The sequence below is a fragment of the Eurosta solidaginis genome, chromosome 4 (genome assembly GCF_040869045.1).
Source record: "Eurosta solidaginis isolate ZX-2024a chromosome 4, ASM4086904v1, whole genome shotgun sequence".
NCBI classification, from domain to species: Eukaryota; Metazoa; Arthropoda; class Insecta; order Diptera; family Tephritidae; genus Eurosta; species Eurosta solidaginis.
In genome coordinates, this window is record NC_090322.1 from 257009345 (window position 1) to 257030979 (window position 21635).

The 21635-nt window shown below is 38.1% G+C and overlaps 1 protein-coding gene across 1 annotated transcript in view; it reads right to left on the reverse strand.

Moving 5' to 3' along the window:
- Positions 1 to 21635, reverse strand: part of DIP-alpha (Dpr-interacting protein alpha) — a 66396-nt gene that overhangs the window by 4799 nt on the left and 39962 nt on the right. The window contains exon 5 of the mRNA XM_067780972.1: positions 2084 to 2203. Coding sequence (XP_067637073.1) covers positions 2084 to 2203 — 120 coding nt within the window. The remainder of the gene's footprint in view (positions 1 to 2083; positions 2204 to 21635) is intronic.

Genomic DNA, 21635 nt, shown 5'->3' on the forward strand with positions numbered 1-21635 from the left:
ATTCGCCACTTGCATAAATTCACATTGCTATAAACTGAAGGTCACTCTCGAAGGCAATATAAATTTAATTTTGCTGAAAATCCGATGGCAGCAGGAGTGAGAGTAGGATTGGAAGTAGGGACAATTGTATGACAAGGAGTAGAAGTAGGAGTTGGGGGACAATGAATGTGTACAGAAAATACAATTTTTATTCATATTTCGAAGCCTTTAAGATTAACAAATTCAACAATTTATAATATCTAAGGCTGCTAGGGTATTTCCAAATTGTTGATGTTGACTTGCTCGCGACCTGAGCTTAGGACGCTCGGTATGGTAGGCGGAGCACGCCACATCACAGCGGCCGCTTATTGAGTCTAATAAAATGCCTTATTTTACGTTGTACTTGAAATCAATTTAGGCACAGGTGCACCATATCGGTAGCATTTCCCTACAGTTTCGGGATCAACTCGGTATTGTTGTCTAGTTCAATTATTGAATTTTTCAGCATAATATCGGAACTATTTCAGGAGCGAGGCTATTTCGGTATAACTTCGGAGGTATTTCGCGATAGTTTCAGCGATCAATTGGGAACATCATACCGGGATCATAACGGGGCTAGTGCAGGATGATATCGGCACTATTTTTGGATTATAACGGGATAATTTTAGGGCTATTTTATGTTACATTTATTTCTATGTACATACACTTTAACACTTATGTTTTACAGAATATATATACCACATTAAAACAGTCCCAGAAGAGTTCCGAAATGATCTACAAATGAGGTAGTCTCCAAATTATAACTGTAGGGATCTCGGCCCAGTACCAAAATGGGCCTGAGACAGTATCAAATTGACCCCTTCTATATTTCAGAATTATATATCTAAATAACACAAAATGTATCCCGATATAAAAAAATAAATAAATGTAAGGCGCGATAAGAAAGAGATTGTAGGCCGTGCTTCTTTTCAATTTGCGTCGTGCTCCTTTTTAATTTTTCCTACAAAGTGGCAGGACGGGACCTACTTGTTTTATGCTGACCCCGAACGGCATCTGCAGGGCAGATGAGTTTTCACTGAGGGCTTTTCATGGCAGAAATACACTGCTTGCCAAACACTACCGAGGGGAGACCCTGCTTAGATACATTTTCTTCTAATTGAAAAAACCTTATTTCTTAAATTTTGATGTTGCCTTTCTCGGGGCGTGAACCCAGGATCTTCGGTGTGGTAGGCAATGTAGTCCCGAAAATAACAACGAAAACACCGACACGGTATTTGAATAAAACCGAACTTGTCCACAAAACCAGGGAATGACTTGCTGACTGTACAATGGCCATAGCACTAAGAATTCGAGCATAGTCATCAGCATTGACTACGAAGTAGCCACATGTGTAATGAAAAACCAACTGCTGAGCTGGCGGCCACGACTATAGTTAAGTCGACAGCCATAGTTATTTGCATGCAATTCAGCTGTTGCTGCTTATACCAACAACACTATCATACGTCGTATTACATTTTGTTAGTGTTGTTGTTATAAGCAGCTGCTTGGAACTTAGCTATTTTTGTATGACTCTTGACTAATAGTCATCAGCTGTTGGTAGCCGTCAGCCCAGCAGTTGGCTTCATTTACGTCTTTCAAATTCAAGCTTTTAACAAACTGTTCGCCTAATATTTCGAAAGTTGCTAACTCGCATTTAGTCAACTTCCATCTACATACATATATGATTGAACTAAATTTCTAACAATGTACTCGTATGACCCGCGCATGTTCCACTTAGTTTGAAATGGCTATTTGACCTTTGGCTATTTGACTAAATTGTTGACTTTATAGTCATTTACCGTTTAATTAGGCCAATACTAAAGCATACACATACAGACATGTGTATGATGTTAATGTATTTGTAACGATGTAATGGCAGCACATGTATGAAATGTCTATAAGATGCAAATATAATGACTCACCATTACCAATGCCAACAACAATACAAGTACAACATAACGTTCGCATCAACAATTTATCCCATCAACTACACTAAATGCGTACGACTCTCTATCTCTATATGCTTGTATGTATGTATTTGTACAACACTCTCTAACTAACTTACCAGTGTCCTTAATCCAGTAGTTAATTGATTTCGGTGAGGCCTCAACGTGACACTCGATCTGAACATCAGTGCCAAGCGGTGCGCCAACTAATTGATTCGGTACTTGAATGACAGGATGAACTGCAAAGAAAAAAACCATAAATCAAAAAGAATGCCAACAAAGAGGTTTAAGTTGGGGTATAAAGAGGGAAGGGAAGTAGTAAATTTGCTAGTGTATGTATATGTGTTAGTGTATTTTTTTGGTTGGCTATTTTTAGTTGTTTTATATGTAGCATGTTAGCGGTACTTTTGGTAAGAGCCAACATATGTTGTTAAGTCAATTAAAGAGTAGCTCGAGTTGTATTTAGTGTAATTTTATGGTAATTTTTAAACTTTGCTTAAATGAGTTGGAAGTTTGATGGTGGCATGTAAAATTGGCATAAGCTGTTGCATACATAGTATTTGTATATATTCTTCGAGCATATACAGGAACTCCTTTGTTTATGAAAAGGGATCAGAGGGCGAAATAAATTTCTAGCCCCTTTATTCATAAAACATAAAATTGGTGTATAAAGTTCTCGTAATTGGAAATTTGAAAGGAAATGTCATTTTAAAAAAGCTTCATATAGCTTTTTTTTCTTATGAATAGGAGAGTAAATATTTGTTCAAAAGAATTATAAATTTTGATGAGTATTTTTAGAAGGGCGCAATTGTAAAAAAAAAAATGTATAAATCAAATCATTACAGAAACAAGTAAGGGAGTCTAATTAGACTGCAACCTAATATTATATACTCAGCTGCGATTTACCATCGTAAATTTATTTAAGATTTAGGTTTTCGGATGTCAACATTATACAAGCGTGAGGTACTGGCTGGTGGGAATAATGCACAAAAGTTTTACCGAAAACTCCGGCGAATGGTGGTAGCTTTCAGGAATGATAACAGCGACTTGGTAATATATAAACAGAGCTGTTGAGGGAGGAATTCTCCGCATTGCCAGCTAGCGAGAGAGAAAACAAACCCGATACCTTAATCGCCGATGGTGGAAGAAGCGTTAAGGCAGTCAGGTGCGATGACGATGTGAGAATAAAAATATCCCCGAAAGCCTTGGGAGTGTTGTCGATGTTGACTGATGCAGATCCGGTGCATTCCAGTAAGAAGCACCATTGAGGTACTAGCCCGACCATTTCGGGAACGATTTGGTATGACAACAGAAACCTTCTAGGCCATATCACCCCCTATATCCATGAGAAACTAGGGGTGGACAGAGCCTCAGCGGTTAAAGAAACAGGATTCACGGGGAGGTGAGGTTGACTATTGGGAAGCTATATATTGCGCTGCGCTACTTAACCCCTGGAATAAAATTGGGCTTTTAGTCGCCTCTTACGACAGGCATACCTGCCGCGGATATGTTTTAAGCCCTCTAACCTGCCGCAGTTTTATGACGGGCTACCCGGCCCGCTATTCAAACTCAGAGGCAAACAGTAGGTAAAGAAACTGCATCAACTCCTATACAAAGTATGGTCGGATGGGCGCATGCCTTTAGAGTGGAATTTAAGTGTGCTCTGCCAAAACCACAAAAGAGACGATTCTGCAAACCACGCCAACTAACGCGGAATCAGCATGCTTACTATCGGCTCTATGGTTATATCGAGCATACGGTGCGAAATACTACTTTAGACATTATCAATTCAGCTTCAAACCCGGTAAATCTCCTATCGATCAGATCTTCATAATGCGCTAGATCCTGGAGAAGGCTCACGATACGAGAATCTCCACTTACCAACATTTTATTGAGCAACATCACCAGCTCTGTAAGGGTCGAGAACGACTTCTCCGAACCATTCGTAATCAAACGAGGTTCAAGACAAGATTACTTCCTTTCCTACGATTTCTTAAACAAATGCTGAAGAAGATAATTCTAGCAGCATGGCACAATCATTTCTAAGGGCGTACAATTAGCAGCTTGTTATCGACGTATTACTGATATATCATAGACTTTATGCTATAGTTTTATCGGTATTTGTTTCACGACAAACCGATGAGTCCATTTTAAGAGATCGATATATTTTTGAAACATTTCACTAACAAATCGATAACACGCCGATAATAAATTGGTAATATTCTGATAACAAATCAAAAGTTTACAATAGCAATTCGATCAAATCGGTAACTTTTCGCCAGCAAATCGATAGCTTTCCGATAACTAAACGATTATGTATACTAGAGCGGGTCGATTTAAAAATCGCTCATTGCTCTGTGAAAATCGTATGCTAGGGATCAAAATAAGTAACTTTGCCGAAGGAACCATACCTCTAAAACGAATTCTGATGTCCCCCCCCTTTGGATCGAACTTTTGGGTAGGGGAAATTTCAATCCTACCTGCTGTGTCTTGTGGTGGCTTCAAAAAAACAACACAAGCAATTTTACGATCTGCAATTGTGTCACAGTGATACCTTCATTTTTTAAAACGGTTGAATAAAAAACCCACACAACTATGTTTATGACATGCAAATGCATCACAGTGATGCCTTAGTTTTAAAAGGGGGTTGTAAAAACGCTAATTTCTAATAATTTTTATAATTTCTTTTCTATTACTAAGTTAAATTCATTTTTTCATTTACATATGTTCTGACTAAATAAATTTCTAAAGAGAAAAATAAACTCCAAAAAGAAAAAAACATAGGCATTTCAAAGTGGGACTTTTCAAAATTTGCCCCTACGACCCAAAGGGGGGGACATCAGAATTCGTTTTAGAGGTATGGTTCCTTCGGCAAAGTTTCTTATTTTGATCCCTAGAATATGATTTTCACGGAGCAAAGGGCGATTTTTTTGCCTGCCCACAAATCGACCCGGCCTAATGTATACATATTACCGTTAACTTTTTATAGTAAATCGGCAACTTTAACAAATATAACAAATCCATTGCTTTTGTAAAAAATTCAATATATTTCCGATAACAAAATGAAAATATGCCGATAACAATATGGTAAAACTCTGATAACAGATCTATAAATTTTCAATGCCAAATCGATAACTTTTCGATAACTCAATTTATCGAAAAACATCAATATTGTCACGGATATTAGCATCACTAAGTTATCCCATCACTAAGGCCATGCCAAGCAGTATTTACGTTAAGAATCAAATCAAGTATACACATATATAAGGCAGCCCAGAGAGATGTCACACACAGATGCATTTACTTATACGCCTATGTGCGCGCGAGAGACTGTAAACTACGAACATTCACATCAATAATTCAATCTTTATGTATCTACATAAACGAATAAATAATTGTGTCTACACATATGTACCATGTACGAATACGAGCAGCGGAGAGTCAATGCGCAAACACATGCATATATCTGAGAAGTTTGAGAGCTACTGGACTAGTAGGTTCTGGAAGCGCCTAAAAGATGTATAAAATTGTGCAATTTTAGTTATAGCTGAGAAGTTTGAGAGCTCATGGGCAATGCTAGTACATTCTGGAAAAATGCGAACGAGGAAACCAAAGGGTATAAAAGGCAACAGATGAAGAGGCGCTGTAATTCAGTTTGAGTTGAGCAATCAATCAGTTATTGATTAAGCACGCGATCTGGCGGCCAATAGTAGAGTTCAATTTGAGTTATCAATCAGTTTGGTTATTAAGCCAGCGAGTAGCAAAGTATAAGTGTCATTGTGAAGTACTTTAATAAAGGCCATTTTTACATTATTCAATATTGGAGTTATTTATTCAACAGTTTAGTGATTCGAACTTAGCAGAGGATTGTAAATAAGAGGATTTGCAGCACATTCGTTACAATTGGTGTCAGAAGAGGAATTGTTGAATAAATTACAGAGGACAACAAGGACATGGCAAAATTCAGTGAACTGAAGATCCAGCAACTGAAGAAGGAGTTGGAGAGCCGTGGATTGAATACAACCGGCATTAAACTCGAACTTCAGGCACGACTACGAGAGGCAATGGAATTAGAAGGAATTTACGTGGAAGAGTATGACTTTCATCTTGATGGCGAGGAAACAACAAAATGGAAGAGACAGTTACGCAGACAGTTACGAGCACAGACTTGAACATGATTTTGGCTGCAATATCTGCTCAAACATCGACAGTGGCTTCTCAACTAGAATCCCAGGAGAACCGTATAACATCCAAGATGGAATCCCAAGAGACACGAATAACATCAAAGATCGAAGCACAAGAAACACGTATTTCCGAAATGTCATCACAAATATCTACCAACATGACATCACAATTGGAAGAACAGAAGACATATATGGCATCCCAACTGAAATCTCAGGAGACACGCGTAACATCAAAGATGGAAGAACAAGAGGAGCGCTTATCATTGCAGGTGGCACAAATGTATTCACAGTTAGAAGCACAGGAAGCAAGGGTAACATCAAAGCTGGAAGCGCAGGATGCAAAAATCGCTCAATTTCAGGCAGAAGTCGATGATTTGAAGGGTCGTATGGAGCAGTTACAATTAAATCGTCCAGCAGTTTCAGCGAGTAATCCAAAGGTAAAACACCATCCTTTGACGGTTCTGTTCCTTTCCAGGTCTTTAAGCTACAGTTTGAGAAGACCGCAGCAGTGAACAACTGGAATGCGGAAGATAAAGTTGCTGCACTGTTCGTGGCATTGAAAGGGCCTGCAGCGGAAACCTTACAGACGATTCCAGAGTACGAACGGAACAGTTATGAAACATAGATGGCTGCTGTAGAACGACGTTATGGAAGCGAGCATAGGAAACAGATATTCCAAATTGAGTTTCAAAACCGTCACCAAAGAGCGAATGAGACTTTGCAGGAGTTTGCCTCGGATGTTGAAAGGTTAGCTCATCTCGCAAATGCGGACGCACCCGTGGAATACATCGAGAGGGTAAAAATCCAGAGTTCCATAAATGGCATACGGGACGTGGAAACGAAGCGAGTTACATACGCGAACCCAAAGCTGACATTTGGTGAAACGGTATCGCATGCATTGACTCAGGAAACGGCCTGACTATTGAGTAAACCAGCATACAAAGCTCATCGTGTGGAAGTGGAAAGACCAGATTGGGTAGACACAATTTTGGAAGCACTGAAGGGATCACAACAGAAAAATGCCGGAGTTATTAAATGTTTCAAGTGCGGCAACCCAGGTCATATTGCACGACATTGCAGCAGCGGTCCCAATAGCTCCAACAATGTGGGTGGTCGTAAACGCAGAGCAGAAGGTGATGAGCAAATCTCCAAGACCACTCAATCGTTAAACTAAATCGAGTCAGCCGCAAGGGGCGACAGCTGGCTCCCGCAATTGAATGCCCCATAATCTCTATCTCGCAGATTGGAAGAGGATCGAGCAATCTTACTGTTGGAGGACATGTGGACGGAAAGGAGCGTTTACTGACTTTAGATACGGGTGCATCTCATTCCATCATTCGAGCGGATTTAGTCAACAAAAAGATAAGACCATTGCTTGGAGCAAGATTACGTACAGCCACGGGAGAGGACACCCAGGTAATTGGAGAAGTAGAATGTGAAGTCGCAATAGTACACAATTTTATAGTGGCAGAAATTGTTGATGAAATCATAATTGGAGTGGACTTCTTAATCGACCAGGGCATCAAGATCGACATGCAAAGCAAGACGATGCAATACAAAAACATGGATGTACCACTTACTTTCGGCTACGAGAGAGGCTACAGCAGTAAACGAGTGCTGGTGGAAGAGAGTCAGCAAATACCACCAAAATCCGAAGCAGTCATCTGGGCAAAGGTTGATGGAGATTGTGGGACAAACAAATTGTGGGTTGTCGAAGCAGCAAACAAATCAGCACTAAACATACTTGTAGGAAAAACCCTGGCTATGACAAAACAAAATGGACGCATTCTGGTAAGAGTACTCAATGAGTTCAAATCACCATTCAATTTGACCAAAGGAGCTATTTTGGGAAGATGCCAGGAGGCCGAAGTAGTTATTAACTGTGAACAGCTCCAGGAACACGTTTCATCTAGTACTACTGATCTTTCAAATGATATCACGGCATGGACGCATGGGCTAGAGGAAGCCTATCAGAGTAAGGCAAAACAACTGCTCATAAAATACGCCAGGCATGCTTAACGAACGAAACGATATCATTTCGTTACGATAATCAACGTTAATAAACGCTACGAAGTCACTTCGTTTCGTTTATTAACGTTAAGATCGTCAAATTAACGTTAATTTGGCGTTCTTAACGTTAATAAACGAAACGAAATGACTTCGTTTCGTTTATTAACGTTGATTATCGTAACGAAATGATATCGTTTCGTTCGTTAAGCATGCCTGAAATACGCGAACATATTTGACCAGGATGGTTCCAAACCAGGCCGCACCAATGTTGTAAAACATCAAATTGACACTGGAGATGCGAGGCCGATCCGTCAAGCTCCACGTAGTGTTCCACTAGCGAAGCGGGAAGTTGTGAGTCAAATCATACAAGAATTGAGTGACAGCGGCGTCATCGAACCATCAGCTAGTCCATGGAGCTCACCGGTAGAACTTGTAAAGAAGAAGGATGGAAAAATGCGGTTTTGCGTGGACTACCGGAAGTTGAATGATGTTACGAAAAAGGATAGCTACCCGTTGCCAAGAATTGACGACACTCTGGACTCGCTATCTGGTACGAAATGGTTTTCCACACTGGAGTTGAAAAGCGGCTACTGGCAAGTTGAGGCGAAGGAGGAAGATAAAGAGAAAACAACCTTCAGTGTCGGTGATGGTCTTTGGCAATTTACAGTGATGCCTTTTGGACTTTGTAATGCACCAGCTACTTTTGAGAGACTCATGGACCAGGTACTTAAAGGACTACATTGGAAAACATGCTTGGTGTACCTGGACGACATCATCGTATTGGGCAAGAGTTTTGATGAACATCTTAAGAACTTGGAGGAAGTTTTCCAGAGAATAGCTGGCGCTGGTCTAAAGTTAAGACCCAAAAAGTGTACGCTGTTTAAAAAGGAAGTAAATTATTTGGGCCACAAGGTAACTACAGAAGGTGTCTGTACAGCGAATGAAAAGATAGAGGCAGTAAAGGATTGGCCAAGACCACAGAACCTACATGAATTGAGAAGTTTTCGTGGGCTGTGCACATATTACCGCCGATTTGTACCAAATTTTTCCAGCGTAGCCCATAGCCTCCATGAGCTTACAAGAAAAAACAAAGCTTTTGAATGGAAGAAGGAGCAAGAAGTGGCTTTCCAAACATTGAAGGAGCGTTTATGCACTGCCCCAATGTTAGCATATCCGATTCCAGGAGCAACATTTATTCTAGATACAGATGCGAGTGGATATGCTATAGGAGGCGTTTTATCACAACTGATCGATGGACAGGAGAAGGTAGTTGCATATTACAGCCGTTCGATTGGAAAATCAGAGAGGAACTACTGTGTTATGCGGAGAGAACTATTGGCATTGGTAGAGTGCATTAAACATTTTCACAAATACCTCTACGGCCAGCGATTCCGTGTCAGGACAGATCACGCAGCGTTGAAATGGCTTCTGCAGTTCCGCAATCCGGAAGGACAATTGGCACGGTGGATCGAGTGACTACAAAGCTACGACTTTTCCATTGAGCATCGAAAAGGTAGTACCCATGGAAATGCTGATGCAATGTCACGAAGACCATGTAGTTTGGAATGCAAGCACTGTTCAAAAGCCGAAGCTAAAGAATACATTATAGATGTCCGGCTAATGAATATAACATGCACAGATGAATGGGACAAGGAACAGCTAAGAAAGTGCCAGCTAGAAGATGCAGATCTGTCACGTGTTATGCAAGGGCTCGAACGAAATGAAAGACCAAACAGAGAAGAGATGTCAGCAGAGAGTCCCATTGCGAAGTCATATTGGGCACAGTGGAACAGTTTAGAATTGATATCCGGTTGCCTTCATCGAGTATGGGAGAGTGAGGATGGTAAATACAAGAATAAACTGATAGTTGTTCCCAGAAAGAGGATTCCTGACGTGCTCAGCGAGCTGCATAATGGTCCAAGCGGAGGTCATCTTGGAATCACGAAGACGCTCGAGAAGATTAAACAGAGATTCTCTTGGGTTGGTTGCCGTCAGCCGGTCACTGAGTAGATTGCGAACTGCGAGGTTTGCAGCAGAGCGAAAGGGCCCAGAACACGAAGTCATGGTCAGATGAAGCAATATAACTCAGGTGCGCCATTTGAAAGGATCGCCATGGATGTCGCAGGTCCATTTCCTACTAGCAACCGCGGAAACAAATACGTACTGGTGGTTATGGATTAATTCAGTAAATGGTCAGAGGTATACCCAATCCCAAACCAAGAAGCAGAAACAGTAGCAGAAGTGGTTAAAAACGAATGGGTTGCAAGGTATGGTGTACCAATGGAGTTACATTCTGACCAAGGCAGGAATTTCGAATCAGCTGTGTTCCAGGAAATGTGTAAGTCATTGGGCATTCGAAAAACACAGACAACTGCATTGCATCCTCAATCCGATGGTATGGTAGAACGATTCAATAGAACATTGGAGGAGCACTTAAGGAAAGTAGTAGACAAGTACCATAAAGAATGGGATACCCGCATACCATTATTCTTGATGGCTTACCGATCAGCAGTGCATGAGACAACGGGCCAAACCCCTGCAAAAGTAATTTTGACAATGACCTTAGACTGCCAGCTGATTTGAAGTTTGGGATAGATGACAGTGCGGAGAGAAATGTCAGGAAATCCACTAGTGATTTGGAAGAAGAGCTAAGAGAAATACATGATCTGATAAGGCAACGAACAAAGATTATGAGTGACAAGATGAAAGCCAGATATGATAAAGCAATTAATTCAGAAGGTTTTCAGGAATGAGATTTGGTGCTGTTATACAACCCACAACGTAAAAAAGGTTTGTCCCCGAAATTGCAGTGTAATTGGGAAGGCCCATACAAAGTTGTAAAACGGATCAACGATGTGGTGTACCGCATATAAACCATCGGTAAACCACGAACCAAAATGAAAGTGGTCCATTTGGAAAGGCTGGCAACGTTTAGATCGAGAGATTTGTCTGATCGGGACGATCAGACTTAGGTGGAGGGCAGTGTCACGGATATTAGCATCACTAAGTTATCCCATCACTAAGGCGATGCTAAGGCCATGCCAAGCAGTATTTACGTTAATAATCAAATCAAGTATACACATATATAAGGCAGCCCAGAGAGATGTCACACACAGATGCATTTACTTATACGCCTATGTGCGCGCGAGAGACTGTAAACTACGAACATTCACATCAATAATTCAATCTTTATGTATCTACATAAACGAATAAGTAATTGCGTCTACACATATGTACCATGTACGAATACGAGCAGCGGAGAGTCAATGCGCAAACACATGCATATATCTGAGAAGTTTGAGAGCTACTGGACTAGTAGATTCTGGAAGCGCCTAAAAGATGTATAAAATTGTGCAATTTTAGTTATAGCTGAGAAGTTTGAGAGCTCATGGACAATGCTAGTACATTCTGGAAAAATGCGAACGAGGAAACCAAAGGGTATAAAAGGCAACAGATGAAGAGGCGCTGTAATTCAGTTTGAGTTGAGCAATCAATCAGTTATTGATTAAGCACGCGATCTGGCGGCCAATAGTAGAGTTTCATTTGAGTTATCAATCAGTTTGGTTATTAAGCCAGCGAGTAGCAAAGTATAAGTGTTATTGTGAAGTACTTTAATAAAGGCCATTTTTACATTATTCAATATTGGAGTTATTTATTCAACAGTTTAGTGATTCGAACTTAGCAGAGGATTGTAAATAAGTGGATTTGCAGCAAATTCGTTACAATATGTTAAATTATATTGTGAACTCCTGTCCTATAATCCTTCCTTTACTTGGCTTGTTTCTACATTACGCTCAAATGTAGTAATTACACTTATTCTTACATTCTTTAGCTTCCCTAAAGGCCCTATCCTTTCCGTAACAAGTCACTTCAGCTATATCCGCTTTGCGATAACTGACAGCAATTGGTGGCACCAATAAATTTCAATTATTCCTGCATCTATCTCCTCCAACTCAATGATCCCCTTTGCTGCCAAAAACGGGTGTCGATAGAAATAATTTCTTAGCCGGAGTGTCTTCGTTCATTTGAATAAAATAACATAGCCAAAGAAGTCTTTGGGATTTTACTCATACAGCTTACATTATACATCCTTCAAATTTCGCCATCGGCATCACCAATAGAACCCTAAATCTTTCGGAAAACTTTTCTCTCGAGCACCCAAAGAGCCATCTTATGTTTTTTCGACTTCGTCCATGTTTCCCGACAATACAACAGTATAGTTATGACAAGCGACTTTGAAAGCGTGATTTTTGTTTGTCGAGACGGTATTTTTGCGGTCACCACAACAACAAGATTTTTACTTCTGAACGATTTCATAAAATGCATAACACAAAATTATAAAGTTTAGCAGTTGACTTAAAAGTAAATTTTTAGGAATTTTTTTTTTCGTATATACATACCTAAATCGGTTCTCAAGTGTAGCCACTAGCAGAGCTTTTTTGGTATCACCTCACTGCCTTCTAGGTTCGAATTCAATACATTCATGTTGTTGTTGTTGTATAAACGATAAAGACACTCCCCGTAGGCTATGTTGTTGTATTAACGATAAAGACACTCCCCAAAGGCTTTGGGGAGTGTTATCGATGTTGATGGTCCTTTTCCGGATATAGATCCGGTACGCTCCGGTAACAAAGCACTATTAAGGTACTAGCCCGACCATCTCGGAAACGTTTTATATGACCACATTAAACCCTCAGGCCATCCCTCTCTCCCCACCCCCTAGTTCCATGAGGAGCTTGGGCGCCAGAGTCTCGTCTGTTAATGAAACAGGATTCGCCGAGGGTAGGTCAGGTTGAAAATTGTTGGAAAAGCTATATATTGCGCTGGCAACCCCTTGAGAGGGTTGCGCTACACAGCCCCTAAAGCCTTGAAGCCATAAAGCTTTGTATTGCGTTTATCTACCCAATACATTCATCTTCTGTGTCTGCGTTCTTCCTCTTAAATGCATCCAAGCAAATGAAATTTTTGTATGTAAGTAGCGATTACCACTTAAAATAGTTCTGCTCCATCGGAACTAAAAAAAGTATAAAATTTTGTTGCTTATTGCGAAGGTGTTCAGATGCAAGAGGTAATCTTGCTAAACTTCTTTACAAATCAACATTCAATATAAAATCACGACACAACATTTGGCTGGGAAAAGTTTACGTGACCTTAGACCGAGCACTAAATGACCAAAGTCTACTTATACACACATACTTACTTACGTAATAATTTTCTTGTTTTTGTATTTCCAGATTTTGCTACCTAAACCGACTGAGGCTGACAGAACAACAACGACTGAATATTGTGGTTTTACTTGATATATCAGCAATTGCAGCAAAAAGAGTTCATCATTACGTACGTACATATGTATGTAAGTATGTGTTGAAGGAGATGATCAGATACAAATAATAAAACATGACCAAAAGTGGTAAATGCAAGTAACAATAACAATAAATACATTCATGAAGAGCTCAAGCTCGAGTTCAATTTGAATGCATTGGGAAACATTTTGTTGTACAACAAAATTGAAGTGAAGCAGAAACTACACAACAACCGAAGCGAGTGACATTTTGTTATTATTCGCATAGTGAGTCATTAATACGTACGTATTTATGTAAATTAGGGTGGTCCTTATAAATCAAATATATAATTTTTTTTTCGGTTTCAGCCTATCAGACGGTACTACCTAGGCCAAAACTATCACATATAAATTTGGATTTTGTGATTGAAAGCGTTAAGGCGTGTACAAGTAACAAAATTCAGATTACCCTGTGAGGACTCGTATATTAAAATCTGAATTTTAATCAATGTGTGACACCTTCTAAAGAAGGTTCTTATTTAATATCGCCATGTTGCTATTTTGAGTATAAGAAACCAAAATATTCAATTTAATTTTAACTTAATTCAATTTTAATTCTTTGAGTTTCAAAAATACGTATTTATTTTCATCCCTGTGCGATAGCCCTAAACTGTTTCTAATTGGAACCAAAATTGATATTTGATATTTTTGGCCTAGGAGTACCGTCTGAAAGAGTGAAACTCTAAAAATCGTTTATTTGATTTATAAGGAACACCCTAATTAACATAAATACGTACGTATTAATGATTCACTATGCGAATAATAACAAAATGTCAATGTAAGTGCATAATAGCAGACTAGGAATAAAGTGCATTAGATGAAAGTTGGGCGAAAGTTAAAATTGGAATAAAAGAGTAAAAAGCTGAGAAAAAGTCATAGCCGAAAAGTAGCAAAGGCCAATCAGGTAAGTTAGGTGCGAAGCATGGATGATCTGCTTATTTACTTACAGTTACATATATACGCACATTTGTCTAATCTACACATTTCCAGACTTTGTATGCACATTAGACTACGTCGAAAAAAATCCATACTACCGCTCTGTAATTTGAAGTTTATGTTGAGGGTCTTGGAAAACTTTTGATGTGAAACGCCTTTGCTCAAAGTATGCGGGAGCCCAGAATGTAAAAAGTGCTTTATCGGGGATTACAGAATGTAAGTAATTAGTATCAAAAAGTTATCGATACAATACTACTTATTTGTTATCGGCGTGTTATCAATTTGATACCGAAAAGTGACCGATTTACTATGGGAGGTGTTAGCAATTTGTTAAGCTTCATATTATCGAAAGTTATCGATTTTTTATCGGTGAGTCACCAATTTGTTTTTGGCATGCTTATCGATTTGTAATCGACGACTCATCAACGATAACAAACTGATTAAAAACTTATATCGGGACGATAATAATTCGATGTCAACGATAAGCTTATCACTATCGGTTGTTACAGTTAAGAGGCTGACGAAGCTCTTCTTAAAAAGCTCGACGTACACTTGTATGTTGACATATCGAGCTCACGAGGGCTTAATACTCGCGCCTTTTATTTCTTATTTTTTATTTTTTTCTTATCCTATACCTTTTCATTTAATGTCCTTAGGAGCACTTGATATAGGCTACGATCTTTCTGACTTCCAGCACATCAAAATTCTTCGAGTTTATTCCAGGCAAGAAAGGCAAAAGGAAATTGTCTTCAGCTGCCCGCTATGAAATCTTCACCCCACACGTTCCCTCGACTGGGGAGTAAAGAGGGAATCGTATGGTTAATGAACTAGTGAATTGGATCAGGAATGGGTTACAGTTAAACGACAAGTTAGGGCAGTTTGATGTGAGGAGTATTTTCCAAGCGCAAATTAACGGGTTTAATTGTGGACGTTTACTACTGAACCGTTGCAGATGGCTGGAATTCAGAGTTCCGCTAGCTGCCTGTGGTTTGCTCATTTATAGATGGACATCAACTGTAGGGTAGCGTGATCCATTGGGGCGGAAGTGGTGATTGAGGTGCTAAAGTGTTGTTATTGAGTCGGAGTCCATGCGAAACGTCTGGATATATCTACTGGAAAACCAAAGAAGAAACCGGTTAAAAAAAAATTACCGTGTTCAGTAAAGCAAGCGGATCAAAATATAAAACCGTTTCTATAAAAGTAACCGTTTCAAAGAGTTAAACCGGTTTTCAAAAATTTGCTGAAGTAAAAGAGCAAACGATCCCAAAAAGTAACCAACTGCAAAATATAGAGCCATTTCTAAATGAGGTTCGAAAATGGAACTCTTCAAAAAAACTGTATGGCCGAAAGAATTGAACCGGAAAAAGTAACCAGTTATAAAAAAGTAAAAGGCTCCAGGCAAGTAATCGGTTCTATAAGAGTAACCGGTTCCAAACAAGTAATCAGTTCTAGAAAAGTAACCGGTTCCCAACAAGTATCCAGTTCTAAAAAAGTAACCGCTAACAAAAAAATAACAGGTTCCGAGTAGTAACAGCTTCCAAAAATGTAACTGGGTCAAAAAAGTTGGCAGTTACAAGAAGGTAACCAGTTACACAAAGAAACCACTCCAATAACTGTAACCGGTCCAAAAAACCCAGCGGGTTCAAAAAAGGTGGCCGGTATAAAAGAATAACGGGGCATAAAGAAAAGAATCGCTTCCAAAAAGTCACCGGTTTCAAAAATGTAACCGGTTTTAAAAAAGTCACCAATTCCAAAAAAATAACTTTAATAAATAGAAATGTAATTGGTTCCAAAAAAGCAATCGGTTCCAAAAAATTACCGGGTGTGAAAAAACTTACCGAATATAAAAAAGGAACCGATTCCAAAAAGGCGGGTACAAAAAGGTAACCGGATATAAAACAAAGTACTTAACCTTGTGTAAAAAAGTAACCGGTTCTAAAAAGTAACCATAAAAAAAAGCGATAAAAGAAGTTCAGTAAAAGTTTAATGGGCTATAACGCTTTTTAAATGTCCTTAAACACAGATCACCCTAATGCATTTGTGCACGCAGCATTCAAATTTTCATTGATGCATTTGATGAAGAATTATAGACAAGGAAAAACAACAACAGCCCCTCAAAAACTTTTGTATTCCTTTACCAAACAAAAATTTGCAACAAAATACAGAAATGAAGTAAGAATAGAGATAAAAACTTTTAAAATTGTGGTCAACCACCTACGCCAACACAAAGTTAAAATGACAGTTGATTGCAGACCAAACTCCACAAACACACTCATACATATACATTTGTTGCCACATTGGCAATGAATCCATTCACTTATTTGCATTAGTATAAGTGCGTGTGTTTGTGGAAAACAGTTGGATGTCTCAATTTTCTTCATATTTATTTACTAAATATAACGGATGCAAATTTAAGTATATGCGTGTGTGTCTATGTGTGCATTCACTTTCATATTGATTTGAAGGATTTTGAGATTTTAATTGATTTTCGCACAAGAATGCGTGCCACTTGCGGCTGAAAAGTGGCTGTGGATGTTGTCGCAACCAGGCGAAACGTGTCTCCATAGGTGATTCGATTAAGAAAATTTTAAAATATATCTACATTGTGCATCTTTCCGTTTATTACATATACATATCGCTCATTTGCTGCAACGTCGTCATAACTCAAAAAACACAATTTTCCAGGAGAGCCATTCGAAGATTTTAACTGCCATATGTTACGCATATAAAGGCATATTTTCATTTTTATACCAGTTGCTAAATTTTTAACTGATCACGAAGATTTTTTTATACAACATAGATCATGATATTGGGTACGTTTATATGTTATTAACTCAAAATTCATATTTTTTGAGTTATGACGACGTTGCAGCAAATGAGCGATATGTATGTATAATTTTTCATGTCCGTATTTGTACTATTAGAGCCGATAATCTATTGAACTCGATTTAATTGAAATTCCAAAAGCAAGAATTCTCAAAAGCTCTTTTAAAGTTTAAATTGGATTTGCTTCGGCAATTTTCAGAATGGCATATGTTCTTATTGTATCAAATGACACAAAGAAGCATTACAATAACAACAACTAAAAATGTTATTTCTATGTTACTAACGTTGTATGCATTTTATAAAATTTTTCCTTTATGATTCGATGGCATTAATGCTTGGCGTATAATAGAAGTCGTACATTTTTGCTTTCCTTCAATAAAGTTAAAATATTTTTAATCAAATTAACACCTTCAACAGAAATTCGTCAAAAGCTTTGTATTAACGTGTTATAGTGGACATTTTTTTTTTATTTTTTTGTTAAGCTCAAGCAGATTTGGTGGTGGATTTCAGCAGATACATGAAAATGGGAAGGTATCAAAAATAAAGCTCCTTTTGGAAATGTGATGTCTTGGTTTGTAAGGATACTGTAACGAATTTAGTGCAATTCCTCTTATTTGCAACCTTCTTCTAACGTTCGAATCACTAAACTGTTGAATAAATAACTCCACTATTCAATAATGCAAAATGGCCTTTATTAAAGTACTTCACAATAACACTTATACTTCGCAACTGATAGCTTGCTTAAATCAAACTGAGTATATGATTGCTCAGATTGCGCTCTTTTATACTCTTCGATTTCCTCGTTCCATACTTCTAGGCGTTTCTAGAATTTACTTAGTTACTAGCTATAAAATTATAACTACAGATGCACGTGTATAGCTCCTCATATGCGCGTGTATATGTGAGTGATATTTGCACAAATAATTGCCTAATTTTGGGAGCATCTCAGATAAGATATATGCATTTGTTTGTGCGTCTCTCTCCGCTGCGTGTACGTACATATGTGTGGACATAATGATTGATTCGTTTATGTAGATACAAGTAACTGCCTGCTTTATTGTTGCTGTGGCTTCATTTACTTAGCATCAGACTAGTGATGTGAGTATCACTTAGTGTCACTGATATTCGTCACAATAGTTTAATTTTAAAACATATGACTGTACTCTAGCGAATAATATTTCTAATTTGGATAGCAATCCTGGTCTATTCAAAACATTTGTCGAGACTTGAGAGGCAGAAGACATGCGCACTTTTACTGTTAAAGGCGAACAAGAGGCAAAGTAGTTCAAGGAATCACAAACTTCCAGTAATATAACAACGGGTGCGGTGCTGGATGAGCTGACGAAATATTTTCATGAAAGCTATTTACATCAGAAAAATATAGCCCTGCCAGAATTCAGAGGCACCAAACTACTCGATCGCATACAATAGAAATGATTGAAATTTCGCCCGAACCCACCAAGTTGCTAGAAGTTCTGAAGTTGGAGAGTTTGTTGTAATTATGAATGTAGACAGACCGAAGGTTAGAATAAGAAAGCTATATCCAATTAATATATTTCTTTATCATTTCATAGCATTTGAAACATGACTTTTACGTCGTTACTCACATAAAAAAATTTCAGGTCGCTCACATCCCTTAAGTTATTCTTAATGTTCTTGACACAGTCCCGCCTTCAATTAATTTTGAATAAATTTTTGATAATGGTCGACAATTTTACTTGCTAGTTGCAATAAATTTTACGAACATATTTAGATCTTTGTTGACGAACTGGTTGAACGTAACGTAACTCAACATTACATAGAGTTTTGATGTGTAAGCATCTTTGCTCACGGTATGAAAGAAAAGAAAAGAAAAGAAAATAAGTGGAAAGAAAAGTTAAAAAGTCAAAATCGGAGCCAAACACTGAGCCGGGGTCGAAGCCCGATAGTTGGTTATCATTTTGTTATCGAGGCAGTAACGGTTTGTTATCGATAAGCTATCGCTCTATTATCGACGAGTTATCCGTTGGTTATATCGAAAGTAATCGAAAAGTTATCGCTTTGTTATCAAAAAACTAATCGAAATGCTTATGAATTTGCTATAAAAAAGTTATCAACTTCTTAACAAAGAGTTATCGATATGTTATCAAAAGTAATTGTTTCTTAAAAAGATTAGCGATATGTTATCAAACACTTACAAAAACTTACGATTTGTTACCGTAAAGTTGCCAATTTGTTTTAGGCATGTTATCAATTTTTTATTGCAAATTTGTCCATTTGTTATCAAAAAGTAATCGATTTTTTAGCTGAGTGTTACCAATTTATTATCGGCGTGATATCAGTTTTTTATCAACAATCCATCGGTTATTTACAAAACAGATACCAATGAAACTTTAACTAGCCAATGGGAAACCAATAAGTAGTCGAAAACAAAGCGATAATTCGACGATAATTATTAGCTATCGATAATTAGCCGATATCAAAACAATAACTTTTCGATATCGTTTGTTACCGATAACAAGCCGCCGAAGATTTTCTCAAAAAGCCTGAAATTATTTGTGTCGGGTGAAGTAACCCCTGTTGTGATTTAACCCCAACCCCGGGGCGAGCACTAGGTAATTTAAAAAACATTAGCTTTCTAGACGTACACCTGTATGTTTACGTATCGAAATTCTTGAGGTTGATATGTAGATTCTTCCAAACATCTCATAAGCGAAACTTTTGTCAGACAAAATTTTCTACAAGCGATTTCCTTTACTAAGATCTTTGTACTTAGTTTGTAGCTACTCTTTTTTAGAGTTTAAGGATAGATTCATATAGCTTTGTCTCTGCGTATGTTCAAGGATTATTCAAAAAAAAAAAAAAAAAAACACTTTAGCGGAATTATAAAACACCGCAAATTTCATACCGTTCTTCAGTCTCATTATTATCAGCATTCAATCTTGCGGTGGTGGGACCAAATAGAAAATTTTACACTGACATTTGGCTAAAATTTAAATGCAACAAATGATTGAATGCGGGGGAAGAGTAAAGGTTCAGGCGAGTGTGGCAAATATGCAAAGGACTATGACCGTTCCTACCTGTCGGTTAAATTGATTACAAATAAAAGTCGTGTTAAGTACATACATATAACCTTGGTGGCTGCAGAGTATATGGGGGTATGAAGTAGGGGGCAAGCATTGAACGTGATAAGTGCTGGTAAAAATTCAACAGTAATACCAATACTCGTATGAATGCCTGTGTATGATTACGAATTTCACTGATGGACGTTGATGAAACTGGCGCCGCTTTTACTAAATTTAATGCTACAAAGAGTTTAGATGTGTATGTACTTTGGTATGTTAGTTTGTGTGTATGTATTAATGGCGGAATAGACATATGGCTGGGTCAGTGTCATCCCTAAAATGGCAACATTGACAACGCTGGTCAGCACAGCTTGTCTGCTTTAATGCCGTTTGGTTAAGTTAAATATAACCAGCTATCAATCCAATCAGTGCTAAACTACCTGACAACTAGAACGAGCTCTAACATCAACTACTCTTAGTTGCTCTACAGAGTTTGCCAACATTAAAAATAAATAAATGTAAATCGCTATAACCTCCGAAGAGATATTAGACCAAGCTTCTCTTCCCATTTGCGTCGTGCTCCTTTTAATTTTTCTTACAAATTGGCGGGACGGAACCTTTGATGTATGCCTACTCCGAACGGCATCTGCAAGGCAGATGAGTTTTCACTGAGAGCTTTTCATGTTAGAAGTAGTAATTAGAAAACAGTTTTTCTAACGGGATCGAATTGAAAAAACGTTTTTCAAAAATGTTGATATTGCTTTATCTGACGCGTGAACCAGGATCTTCGGTGTGGTAGGCGGAGCACGCTATCATCACTCCACGGCGGCCCTCCCAACATTGGTATATCCAAACGTATGCGTGAAGATCGATGTAAACAAACAGATATGCATCTGGAAAACTGTTTGAATTAGCTAAAGCTCACCCACTGTTCTAGAGTTATTGATTTGTTATCGATTTGTTAACTCCGATTCATTGGTTTATAATTGGTTTCTTATCGGTTTGTTATATACAGATTACAGGTATGTCATCGATTTTATTCAAGTTATATCGTATCTGCTTCATAACAAACCAACGAGCCATCGATAATAAATATATAGCAACCTGATAATACTCCGATAACAAATCGATAACTTTGGATATGTTTTCCATAACAAATCGATAATTTTCGATAAAAAGTCGATAAGTTTTGATAAAAAGTCAGTAACTTTGTGGTAACATATCGATAACTTCTATATAAATATTCAATCACTTATCGACATTTAAAAGTCGGTAGCTCATTTGATAACCTTTATTATCAATAGCAAATTCATCACGCTCATTAAAAAAT